General features: G+C 46.2%; 1 protein-coding gene across 5 annotated transcripts in view; it reads right to left on the reverse strand.

Annotated features, from left to right (window-relative positions):
- Positions 1-13,856, reverse strand: part of SGSM2 (small G protein signaling modulator 2) — a 36,840-nt gene that overhangs the window by 22,603 nt on the left and 381 nt on the right. For all 5 annotated transcript variants that reach the window (XM_031059788.1, XM_031059784.1, XM_031059787.1 and 2 more), the window contains one exon: positions 8,174-8,249. In XM_031059788.1, coding sequence (XP_030915648.1) covers positions 8,174-8,237 — 64 coding nt within the window. In that variant the 5' untranslated portion in view covers positions 8,238-8,249. Of the gene's footprint in view, positions 1-8,173; positions 8,250-13,856 lie in introns of those variants that run through there.

Consider the following 13,856-nt stretch of genomic DNA (forward strand, 5'->3'; position numbering starts at 1 on the left):
CGCGGCGCTGCGGGGGACAGCAGTGATGACACCATGGACAAGTTCTGCACAGCACGGTCTAGCTCCTATCTAGCAACCATCACAACAGCTCTTAACCCAGCAACTGTTGTGCTCTGTCTTTCCATTAGAAATAAAGAAAAAAGAAAAGCAGCTTTCCAGATGCCTGGAGCAATGCAGCAATTTGATTCCAAATCTTAGATGAAGCAACCTGCCTTTAAAAATAACTGCAAAGAAGTGCATTGCTGTTGCTTAGGAAACAGACTCTCTTCCCACCTTCACTGCTTTTTTTTATTTCTTTAAAACAATAAAATATTAATGAAACAAATTTAGTGAAAAGCACAGCAGGCATAGCTTTAATTATTAATAAATGCTGCAGCTGCCACTGAGGGCAATTTCCCCAGTGACTGTCCCTAGAGCCCCAATATTTAATTATTCCATTGTGACATTTCTCATCACAAGAACTTGGGTAAGATCAGTCCCCAGCTGCCTATAATGCACACACGGGGGTCATCTGCAAGGGGCGAGACACTGGAATTTGCTGCAGGATTGCCTCCAAACGTATTTTCCACAGGACAAGAGATTAACACATGTCCAGTTCTATGCGTAAGGAGCCCTTGGATTGGGGGGCAGGTTACAGCCCAGCCTGTGTGACCCTCAGGCCACTTCATTCTCCTACACTTCAACCCCAGAGTGAGACTAGCAGCACTGGCTGGCAGCACTCATCTCTCCAGGCTCCTTTCTACAAGAATTATTCCAGAACAGCTGGAATACATTCACATCTGACTTGATCTGAATGTGCTTGCAAATACACCGTGGCTTTTATCCAGTTAGACTACAAAACATGCAAGCAGGGCAGCACATCTTGTGACACAGATGCCATGCCATTCCAGCCCAGGGGACCGTGTGGATGCCACCCTGGCGGCACAGGACAGCAGCAAGGGATCCCTCCCACCCAGCAGGAGAATGGCACAGCACTGCAGGGAGGGAGCAGCTCCTGGCAGAGCCCCCAGGGCTTCCCTTTGGCTCTGTGTCCAAGGCAGGCAGTGATCTCACTGCACCTTGCCAGCATTGCCCACGGCCACGCTTAGTCAGAGAGGAAACCTCACACATCCTGAACAAACTGGCAAAGGAGGCACCTCAAGCTGCAGAACCTTCCCAAAGACATGAGAGGACCTTGGCTGTGGTGCTTTTTGATAAACCAAAACCAGGTGATCCCCAGAGTTACAAACTGCACAGCTCACACTGCTGCCTAAAGAGACAACACCAACTATTTCAGGGGTTGTAGCACAAGAACCTTTGGGACAGGGAAATGGGGTTATTTACCCATTTCTGGGAAAATGAACCATTTCTCCCTTTTTGGAATCTGACACTCTAAGAAGACCTAAAAATAGATGATTCAGCTGTTCCTGGAGAAACTGCTAACATCAGAAAGGCATCACTGGGTGGTTTTGTGGACACACAGGTGGTCTGTATAAACGTACACATGCTTTTGGCTACAGGTATGTGTGCACACAGGTGAGTAACTACTGCACAGCCCAGCGTGATCCCCAGCCTGCCTACTGTCACTGTACCTACACAAACACATACAAAAACCCACCAGATAAAAAGGCAGCAACTCATCACACACAGCGGAAGAGCAGCTCTGCACTGGGAATAAATCAATGCAGCTCAGGTAATTCTCTTGTATGGTTCAGCTGACAGCAGCCATCTAAAAATTCATTAACTCCAGACAGTTTTGAGGAACATTCTCTGCAGTATTCACTGCTGAATTTAATTAAGTGTAGATATATTATTGATTTACAGTTCAAATAATCACAGTGCCCACCAGGCTTCAGGAAATGTCACTTTTTTATGACTTCACAGCTACTTCTTCCAGGGTCAGGTGAACAGGTTTGGTTTTGTCCTTTTTTGGCTCTATGAAAATTCTGACATGACTTAATGGACTGTGAAATGAAAGTTCTTGGGCTGGAAGGGTGGTGAGCAGAGAAAAGAAGGCCTGTGGAAGGATTATTTATGGGGTGTACTTAGCAGATGAGATTTTCCTTAGACAGGAAGAAATACTGCAGCTACATACCTTGTTTTCATGAAAACTGTGCACAGGGAATTGAATTCATGGGCTGAAGAAATTAAAAACAAGTGAAAAGAGGAGGATGATAAAGAAGCCATCAGATGCTCATGATCTCCAGCTGCAGTTGCTTTATCCTAATCACAGATCTGCCCAGTTTGAAAGCAGTTTTCCTGCCCAGCTCCAGCCTGCTGTGTCACTGGGAGATGCTGGTACCTGAGTACAAAGGGCTGCAGAGGAACATCCAAACCTGCTCCTGTGCCCCTGTGCCCCTGCACTCAACCCGCTTCTGTTGGGCTGTGCCACAGAACATTCTATGTTCATTAACTCCCTAGAAAATAATTTTTAAAAAAAGTATCTAGATGGACAATTCCCAGTTCTAAAGTGGCTGGGAAACTTTGGGGCTGAAATTTGGTGACCGCTCCTCTTTAAAATTGTGATCATTAAGCTTCAAGGATCTCAGCCACCTTCAGAAAACAGAAGTGTTTTCATTAAACACTGTTAAGGCCAAATCAAAATTGCTGAAGTTTCTCTAAATATTGAAAATTATCCAATTTGATGACCCAGGATCAATGCAAAATGTTTAGCAGAGTTCTCTAAAAAGCACAAGAGATTTTATTTCACTTCTCAAGCTAAAAACACATCCAGTTCAAAAACTGTTTCATTTCACATCAGAGCTAATATGCACTCTGTTTTTTTCCTCCCCACCACAGCACACCACTCATTAATTCAAGCATCATCTTTGGAGCACTATCAAAAACCTTCTAAATGCGCATGAAAAAATATTTGCTTCCCCCCAATTATGATCATCTCTGGTACACTCTCTGGGCTAATGTGTTTATCAAGTGAGGTAGAATCTCTGTAAACTATTTTTTAAGCATTATTCATCATTGAAAATGTTTGTTTCCCAAATAGGAGCAGTAATACAGAGAGATTTGTGTTTTGTTTGTGAGTGATCTGCATTTCCACAGCAGATAATCTTCATTTTTTAAAATATCAATGTCAAGGGTAGAAAGCCAAAAGAATTAAGATGATAAACTGTCAGGTTGGGCAGTGGTTATTTACATCTGTTTCTACAGAAATTGCATTTCTGTGAGCTAAGGAAAAAAGAGAGAAAACTGAATTCTTTGTTTTCTGTCAAATCTGAATATGGTGCTATTTAGAAACCTCAAGGCAATCAGCTAAAAATCCCAAAGCATAAGACATCTCTTCCTAATGGGGCTGGTTTTCAGAAGAATTGGGATGCTGTCACTCCAGCTGAAAATGATGGGAACAAAATTGTGTTATCTTTCAAACACAATTAACTTTGTGCGAAATGGGATAACAAGTCATCCTGAGGAAGGAATTAACCCTGAGTCATTAGCAGTGAGACTAAACCAGCACTGCTGGGCACTGCTGCAGCTCAGACTCCAACCATCCCAAATGAGCCTGGGTATCTGCTCTCCAGGAGTCACCAGCCACATTCATGTTCCAAGCACTCCTGGTTTTCCACTGCCAGTGTGGATGGAGACTGATCCATGACCTCAGCTGAAGCTCTTTGATTGTGCTCCTACAGACGTGCAAGGCCCTAAAAGTTGACACCTTATCAGATCTCAACTATGTGGCTCCAGAAAATGCAGCCACACAAGCGCTCTCCTACCTCCAGGATGAACGGAGTGCTCATCTGCTGCAAGTAACTGTTGAACTGCTCCATACAAAGTCCAATCTTAGTGTTTTGCACATTCATTAATGACAATCCTGGCTCTGAACTGTGCTGAGGACCCAAGAGCCACTCTGATTCTCAGAACACACCAGTCCTTTTGCTGTGAACAGATACTCAGTGACACAGAACTATTTCAAATAACAATTCCCTCTACTTATTTTTGAAGAAGGAAGCATCTTACACTGATGATTATCCAAGTGTAGATGCCCCAAGGCTCTGTGAAAGGAAGCTGCAAGGATGGATACAGGCCCACACATCAGATCTTGAGTGTGGAATTACAGCCTGAAGCACAGACATCTCAGGAGCACTTGTGGGTGAGAGCTCTCCTTGCTCTGAGAACAATAAATGCTCACGCAGTCCTGATGTACACAGACACTGCAGGACAGCAGAAGCACCAGCATAAGGCACGTACGCCAGCTCAGGAGTGCTTCACAAAAGCAGCCATGGAGTCAGGCACAGCCTGGCACAGCCTGGCACAAGTCAAAGCTGTGTTTGAGTCTCTGAGTGAAGGAAACACAGGGAAGCTGAAAGAGCTGCTGTACAACTTACAGGAGCACCCAGGAGAACCTGCATGAGAAGAGGCAGCACGATAGCACTCCCCTACCACCTGGCACATGGTGCTTCTACACCTGGAGGTCACCCACACAGAAAGGATGGGCCCTGCAGAGCTGGCCAGGGGCACTCACAGCACTGCATGGCCAGGGCATGGATCTGTTTGTGCATGGACCTCCTCAGCCACCAAAGGGTTCACAGGCTGCTCAGCTTTCAGACAAGACTGGACTGGCAGCAGGGCAAGCCAGCACTTGGCTGTGCTCAGGCAAGTGTCCCCTCTCTCTGGGTGGCAGATGTCTGCTCAAAGGCCTCAGGCCACCTCTCTGATGTATTATTCACACAGAGAAAGCACCAAGGACTGCTTACTAATGGGAATTCATTATCTCCCAAGCTCCCCCGGGCAGGCACCACATCCTTCTTTTGTTTGAAGGGCTGCACATATGACTAAACACAGTCACAGACCCCATACAAACACCTTCAGTTAATATCCAGATCCAGCTCGGCAGTCAAGCCCTGTCACCTTTCCCAGTGCATGACTGGACAGATCGTGATGTGGTTTTGTTCTTTTTTTTAAGATCTGTGTTATTTAAACACAGCATTACCCAGAAAAAAACCCAGTCGTTTTCATCAGTTAATAAGAGAAGAAAAGCAATATGCATAATGGGGATGGAAAAAGAAAAAGCTGAGGTTAATGCAGCTAAATCAACGGGACTGGTTCGTCCCCTAGGGCTGAGCCAGCCCAGCTTCCTCAGCTCCACTAGGAGAGGCTCTCTGCTCCTCTTCTCTGCACCTGGAATTGCAGGCTCTGCAGCAAAGATCCTCAACAAATCTATCGGGACAGAGTAGTAATGTAACACCCAGAAAGGGCAAATTTTCTCCTTGGGTTCAAAAGGGGAAAAGCATTTCTGGTCTGTAAGTCTGGTCTAGACACAGGTTTAGAACAGATTTGGAAGGCAAAGATTATTCAATGACACTGAAGGAAAGGAAAACCAAATACCTTCAATTGTCTTTGAAGTGAAGAACTGTAACCAATTAGTAACTGAAGATGGGAAGAAACAGCACATGCCAAGTATCCAAAGTATACCAAAAAAGATACAAAGCATCGAGAAAACAAAAAGAAGATGGGGATTTTTTTGTTTGTTTGTTTGTTTTCTTTGATAGAAGAGCCTCAGTGTCTTACAGGATTTGAGTTCAGATTCAGGACAGGAAAGGACCTGCTACAAACCCACCCACAGCTGCACAGCCCTGGTGCATCCCCCAGGAACAGCACTGGAATCCCCCAGCTCCCTCCCCTCCCTCACATCCCAAGGGACACGTGCAATGCCATCCTCAAGCAAGGTTTACAAGAAGCTCCAAGCACAACATTAAATACCATTCTGCAGCTCAAATCAGAACTGGCCTTTTCAGTTCAGCCACAAAGGGATTCTGCACATTTTAATTAATGGGTTTAATTACTGGTAGCAGGTTTATTATTCAGGCCAAAAAAAGCTTTTTGTGCAGTTCATCTCTTCCTTAATTTGAACTGAAATCTCATTGAAAAGCCAAATTCTGCATATTTAATAGTGCCCAAGTTACTATTTTTACTCACGTTTACTACTAACCTTTCCCAAAACCACAGTAAGTATATTCCCTCTGCCAAGCTGGCACGCTGGATTTATTTAAACAACATATATTTTGATTGTGACACACAATCTCCAACTCTCCATAACCCACCTGAATTCTATGGTGATTAGTTTATAGCATGGGGAATTCAGGATTATTTAATTTAATATACTCAAAGTATTATTCTAAGAGAACAAACTACTAAGACTCACTTCCAAGTAGATACTGGAAATGGAGAGATCATCTGGGTAACCCTGTTTGCAGTATGAAGCGGACTTAAACAAGTTTTTTAATTGCTTCAAGCAGCGTGTTACTGTCAGACTAAAGGTGGGCAGCCACACAGAAAAGGCTCAGCAAACTGCAGGCAGCTTTTGGACAAACACTGTAGGCGTAATGTGCTGCACTGGAAACCCTGTAAATACACTTGAGGTGAGTGCAGAAACAGAGATGCTTGCTTTGCCTTCCCCTTCCCTCAGAACTGCAGAAGCGGGCAAGGACTGGGCAGGGCAGCTGCAGGGCAGGCTGGGCAGGAGGAGCTGGGGGCAGAGAGAGGAGATCAGGGCAGGCTGGGCAGGAGGAGCGGGGGGCAGAGAGAGGAGATCAGGGCAGGCTGGGCAGGAGGAGCTGGGGGCAGGAGCAGCAGCAGGCAGGAGGAGCTGCCCTGGCCCTGGCGCAGAGAGAGGAGCTGCCCTGGCCCTAGCAGGAGCTGCAGGCCGGGCAGGAGCAGCTGTGGGCAGGAGGAGCTGCCCTGGCCCTGGCGCAGAGCTCCACCAGCCCCACGTCAGTGCAGCTGCCGTTCCCAAGGAAACGTCTCCCAGAGCCCGGCTGCGATCGCCAGCTCCCAGCAGCAGCTGCTCCAAACACCCGCAGCACTGCACTGTGCCCTGCCTGGCCCCACAGCCCCAGGTTTGCTCCAGAGCAAACCCAGCCCAAAGGAATTCAGAACTTTGTCCCACAATGGCACACATCTCCTGGAAAGCAGAGGGGATGGCAGAGCCTTGGATGTAACCTATGTTGGTTATACACTGGGTTGGGAACAAATATAGAATCTCCTGCACTCACTGCTTCTCCACAAGGATGAAAACATTGGCACTGCCCTCCTTCTCCCAGAGCACCCAGGCAGGGAGCACAGACTGGAGCAGAGTCCTCGTGGTTACAAATCCCTCCTGCTGGATGGATGAGCACAGCTGACCTGCACAGAGGCACCATTCCTCCAGGGCAGCGAGGGTGGCACAGAGCTGCAGCATCTCCCAGGACAAGGGGCACATGACATTTAATTGGCACCTTCAGCCATCTAGGACCTAGGGCAGCTACAACCTGTTCAGCTACTGATGCAGAGAGACCCTGAAAGCAGCCATCAGGTATTTAAGAGGCTCTTGCTAAACTCAGCCTAGCAGGAGAGTAAAATGATTCACAAGAATTCTATATTTATAATGAAGATTCACCAAAAATGACTCATGTACTGAACCAATCTAATTTTAAATAGAAGGGAAAAACCTCTTGAAGAGTCACACGAAACTGGAGTGGGGGAGGGAAGAGAACTGTACACACAGGAGAGCACCAGCCAGGAGCTGTTAACCAAATCTGCTGGAAGGGATTTCTCCATTCAATCAGCCAAGGTAAAAACAGAACATTCAGCTTCACCTTCTTCTGGTTTAGAGTTAATCAAGGCCTCCGTTCAAAGCAGCAGCAGGCTGGAGTCCTGCTTTCGGACAGGTAGGATTGCTGGGCCATGATGAGGCAGCTCAGTGCAGAGTTATTAGTTCTTCAGACCATGAAGAATTTAGAACACAAAACCAACTGGAATCACAGTAGGAGGACGAGAGAAGTATGAAGACTTCCTAATTTTGTATTCCTAAAAGTATTCCTAATTTTAGCCAAGCAACAGAAACAGCTGCCACCCCACCACCTGTAACACCAACAAGACAGCACAGCTTCCAGGACAGGATTCCAGGACAGGATTCCAGGAACAGAGAGCAGGCAGACCACACTGGGAGCTTCCTGGAACACACAGCCAGCCTCCAGCAAGGCCACCAGTCATCTTGGCTGGGTACTTGGATAATGACATTTTAGTAAGAGTTACTTTACAATTTGTAATGTAAACACACATGTAGCAAATACAGAGGTGAAATGGGCCTGAACACCATGATTTCTAGTATCTAAATCCCTGCATTTACCTCTGACAGCAGAGAAAATAAATGTCTAGAGGAAAAGCAAGGTTAGGTAGCATTAGCTCTTCGCGTGACATTTACCACATAAGGCGATGATGTGACTGCTGTCTTCATGTACAAATTTCCGGGTGACAGCTTCTTCCATGATCTGCTTTACCTAAAATGAATAGAGAGAAACGATTGCATGATCCCAACAAAATCAGCACAGCATTTGGGAGTTTCAGTTTCAACCACTGCTTGCCCCTTCCCCCTCACCAACAGACAAACAACTCCCTCACATCACATTTTGCAGGGAAGAATGGATCTAAGGAGGGAAGCACAAACCAACCTAAGGGGCTTATAATAGCATGAGGAAACCTCTGGCAGAACAAGGACAGGTCTGTTAGGGGTGTGCCCCCATAGAAGGCAGATTTCAGTGTGCCCACAGTACCCTCCAGAGAACTCCTCCAGCATAACTTTTGAAGAGCTGTGAAAAACTTTTTATATGATTCATCCTTGGCCTTCACAGTCTCTTCTGCTCATGAAACCAGATTGTGTAGCTATGTCCCATTTCCACTTGTGCCATTCTGCTCTTTTTCAAGCAAAAGCATCCCTGAGCGACACAGGCACACATTCCCAGAGAGGTTTAGGGCCACCTTCTCCCTACCTGGGAAACAGGGAACATGCCACAGCAATTACAAATTATGCCTTTGAAGCTCTGCTGCACCAGACAGTATACAAAATTATTACAGTACCAACAGAGAAGGCAATGCCTTCAGTTTTCACTTCAAGACACGATTTAGCAATTGTAGCAAATAAAATTACACTTATCACACTTTTTAATGATTTAAAACAAAATTCCTTTCCAGTTTCAGGGTTCAAGATGTGTCAAGCTCCAGAGGGAAATCATTGCAAATTACTGACTTTCAAAAATTAAAGAAGAAACAGACAATTCTTACACTGAGGCTCTTGGCAAGAGGCTGTAGTCACCCTCCATTCATCTGCCAGTGATTTCTCCCCAATGGCTTCCTCATCCTGACACCACATGAAACCTCACTGGTTTCCAGCTCATCACCAACTCATTTATCAGACACTCATTTCCTCCTGGCCGTGGAGAGCTCGCTCTCTTCTGTGTACAAATTAACCATAATTTTTGACTTCTCTCATTTGTGAGCTACAATTACAGGGTTATGACACTCTGACTAAACACATGCCAATTCACTCTCAATATATGAAAGTAAGTGCTACCATGGCAGAAGACTCAACCAGACACACTCTTCTTCCAACATTTAGAGCTGACTGGGTACCACTTCATGGCACGGTCAGGTCCCAAGGTTTTGGGCTTTTCCCCTTGGTGCTGGACCAGGAGAGCTGCAGGTGCAGTGCTCCATTGACAGCTGGGCTCTGCAGCTGCCTGTGGAGGTGCCTTCTCCGGTTTGAAGGGCTTCCTCCTCCAGCAAGACCATCTGTGAGACCGATTCTGGATGCTGTAATTAAACATCCCCTCCCCCAGAAATCCTCCTGGGGCCTCTGTGCCCACTCCTACACCCCCAGCCCGGCTGGCAGCAGGCTGCAGCTCTGGCACTTGCTGCACGAGCCTTTCAACACATGGCATTTGCCTCGCTCCAAGTTCTGGATCGAATGGATCCTCCAGAATCTGTGCTCCTTATCAAACAAGAGCCCTCTGAGTCGCAAAGAAAACACTGGAGGGGAAAAAGAAAACATGTAAGAGGCTTTCAAAGTAGAATGTGTTTTATAGCTGAGGATTTCAAAACAGTCATTTGTACTTTATAAAACCTGGCTCGCTGCTCACACCTGAGGCCTGACAATATAAACTTTGAGCCAGGCAATTTGTTTCTTCCTGTGGCTTTTCTGACATGGCTGTCAGAACTCAGGACCTCACAGTGAGGCAGCTGGAGGTGGAGGAGTAGGAGGGTATCAAGGGAGAAGCAGAGGTGTGAGGAGGTCTCGTGAATGGGCACTCACATCTGGATTATCCTGTGTGCTCAGCAATCCCTTTGGCAGAGTTTCATTCACCCAAGGAAAGGGCTGATTACTACTGGCAAAAAGCAGCTGAGTGCCACTGCCCTGGTGCTGCAGTCACCACGCTGGCAGGGGCACAGCAGCCTGTGCACGTACAACTCAAGGCCACAGACATGACTTCAGGACTGCACACCATGAAATCAGTCTCAGCATCCCAGAGAACATTCACTGGAATTCACATCCTAACAACGGGGAGGAAGAAGAGTAGTTTCAATGACCAAAAGCTCAAGTGCTCAGCAGCCAATTCATTGCTACACACATTTCCCAGGCACACCCCAATCAGCTCAGTATGTTATTGAGATTCCCATCAACTAAAATTTTAAGTGTATAAAAACTGAGAAAGAAAAGTGTTTCAGATTCAATAATCAATGCTACTTTTCTAGAGCAGCACCATCCAGTGTGTCTGAGGAGACTTTAAATCCCAGACTCCAGAGCTAAGGACACAGAGCAGGCTCTCTGTGTGTTCCCCACTGCCACCAGATGCCAAGCAAGCTCCCTGCATTTTCTGGAGACTGACTGAATGTTATCAGAAAAATATTTTAAAGCATAGGCAGGATATGAGAAGATTCAAAAGCTGGAATGCAATGTTCTTCAATCCCACGTCATCCCTCACTGCCACGTAATTCATGGATGCTCCAGGCAAGGAGCTAAAGCAAGTATTTCTGATCAAATGGAACACAAGCTTTTTTTTGCTTGTTTCCTTAGTTCCCTTGCAATATTGCACAGCTCTTCATAGGGAATTCTGCTGCTTTGTCTCTGTTCTCGGGAGGCACTTGACAATGGAGCTTTTTGAGCACAAGCCTCCACACACACCCACTGGCAGCTACCAGCAGACCTGACCAAACTGCAGATTAATCTCTTTAACAGAAACGTCCCCACCTGCCCCCACAGCCAGCCATCTACCCCCACAGGGGAGGGACGTGCAAGGGATGGAGGGCTGCTCCCAGAGCCTGCAGAGGAGCCTGTGCAGGAAGGAGGGAGCGCTGGGGCCGGCTCAGGTCCAGCCTTGGAAAACATCATCCACTCTCTGTGCCTCCCCTGCAGAGCACAGGAGCCTCTCACCCTAACCAGGCTCTTGTCTGGACCTGCCTGGTGGCACAGAGAGGCACTCGTGTCACTCAGTGTCACCATGCCTGAACCAGCTGCAGCCCTAGGGGACACCTGCTCGCCCTGGAACAGGTGCCAGGCTCTGGGGACACACATCTGCCACCCCTGAGAGCAGGGACGGGAAAGCTCTGCCCAGCCAGGTAAAGATCTCAGCACTCGAGGAGTACAGAAGATCCTGGTGGCAGCATTATACAGGTAAAGCAAAGCAAACTCCCCAGAGAGAAGCTGCTCAGCATTTGCAGCATCTTCTAATGCATCACTGCTCTGACTTTATACCACATCCTACAAGGGCTAAAACTTTCAGAAGCAGTCAAACACTGAACCCATTCCATAATACACAGATTATTTATTAAGTTTCACTCCGGAAATACACAAGAGAAATGCCTTTATGTTTAATTTTTTTTTTAATTTTATTTAAGGAAACTTTAAAATGGTAAAGAATAATGCTCATAACACACCACAATAACCAGGAACACAGTTAAAGCCTACAGCATTTTTTCCTTTAAAAATTTTTTTCATCTAAAGGAAAAAACCTAATGTCCACCATCCATATCTTCTTCAGCTTGGGCAGCTTCTGCTCACCTCCTTTATTGACAGCTCCTACTGCACTGACTCCTTACTCGTGATGAAAGACTGGCAGTGTAATAAAAGCTGTTCAATAACTATTGCACTTCTGTTCAGAAGCCCTTACGTTTCAGCTGCAAGTTGAGCAATTGAGCTTCTGAAGTGCTCTGAAATCGTTCAGGGTGGAACTGCTAAGGTTATTGTTATCCTGTTTGTTTCACAGCTAGAAAGTACTGTTTAAATCCAGAAATGGCAAAACCCTCCATTTCAGGAGGCAAAAGGAAATGGCCAGAGAAAAAAGCCTGTTTTATGAGTCTGCTTGTCACAACAGATTCTCCTGCAGAGAGAGATAAATGCTTGAAACGTGAACTTCCAAGCGGCCTCAGCATGAATCCCAGCAGTTACATTTTCGAAACACATTACATGTCTTCTGTTCTGTGAGAGCCAACAAAATACATTCCCTACCAATGGGAAAGTCCATCTGAGGAAAAGCAAACAGCATTAAATTTCCCAAAGGAAAAATGCAGAAGTTTTAGCTGAGACACTGAGGCAAAATAAACTAAACACTTTGGACCAAATTACTTTGGAGATAACTGTTCTATACTTTGCAAAGACAACTGAATTTTACCAGGCTTGGTGGAACAGTCCACAGAAAGAACGCACTGCCTACGAACTCCTTTGGCCACTGAAGTTATGGGAAAATCATTCAACAGGAAATAAGAGTCTGGGTTTAAAGGACAAGGGAAGGGGACCAGGGCTCTGAGAACAGACATGGACATGGAGTCAGGTTCTCCCAGCAAGCAGGCAGAAGTGGCTGTATGAAGTCACACACGATAATAAATGAGGTTGAAAATTCTCTTGGAGAAAGTTACATACAGTCATTAAGGGCAGCATTATCTGGTGGGCAGTTACTAGTGGCGTTCAATTCCTGCCTCTTTGTCAACTGATTATTGAAGGCAAATAAAATCTCCATCTCAGGATCTCCAACTGTGACCTGAGCCATTTTCTGACTGTGAGCACAGACAGGGGCCCTTCCACAGGTCTGTGAGGGCACAGGTGAGGAGTGTTACCTCAACCTGCTTATAATCAACAAAGGCTCTCATGGCTATTTTAAACTGGAAAGCTCTGGCCAACCCTAAAAAGCCAAGCTGCTATAAGTGCTCTAAAAGAGCATTGGTGAGGACTTGGGAGAAGGAAAAAACAAATCAGAGACAAAACAAAAATGCAGATGACACAGAAGGTACAAATAACACTTTCAAGCATTATTCAAGTAATTTAAAAACCAGAGTCCAATTAAAAACATTTTAGAGACTTTAAAAACAAATTAGCCTCAGATTTTTTAATTACACACCACTACTTCTCCTCAGCTTGAGCTGGCTTGGGTTATGAAAATCCATTTCACTTTCCATCTCATGCATTAGCACAAGACTGCAATGTTCACACTTGGAAAACATTTATCAGATTTATTTATATATTTAAGCATTACTCAGGAGAACAAGCACACCAACTTCTAAATAAAACCTTGCGCTGCCTCAGCTCAAAGGTTCTGGTTCAAGCAGAAATTTCTAATCGAAGTGGCATGTTCGTGGCAGCATTCAGCAGGTACCACCTGCCCAGAGCCAGCTGCTGCCTGGGTCATCCCGGGACACAGTCCTGCTGCTCTACGTAGAGACTGTGCTTGTGCCTGTCCCTGCTCTGCCCCTTCCACGCTCCCTACAACACCTGATGTGTTCTGGTTCCAGCATTAATGACTACCAGGATACGGCAGTCGGGCTCAGGAATCTTGGCCACAGCACCAACTTTACATCTGAACTTTGACTGCTCCTGCTGCTTCCCCAGGAGTGAACTGCAGAGGGGAAGGAACAGGAGGGCAGGTACCTGTTAAAAAACTTGTTACTGCTGTGACGGATAAGCATTACACCTCCACTTCACTGCGGTGTAATAACCGGCAGCTACACACAGCTCGCCACAGCCAGTGCCACAAACCCACAAAATCCGATATGGGTGCATGGGGAGAGGTGGCCGCAGGGAGCCCCAGCTGGAACGCGCTCCAGAGGTGCCCATGGCCCTG

The sequence above is a fragment of the Geospiza fortis genome, unplaced genomic scaffold (assembly GCF_000277835.1).
Source record: "Geospiza fortis unplaced genomic scaffold, GeoFor_1.0 scaffold538, whole genome shotgun sequence".
Taxonomy (NCBI): Eukaryota; Metazoa; Chordata; class Aves; order Passeriformes; family Thraupidae; genus Geospiza; species Geospiza fortis.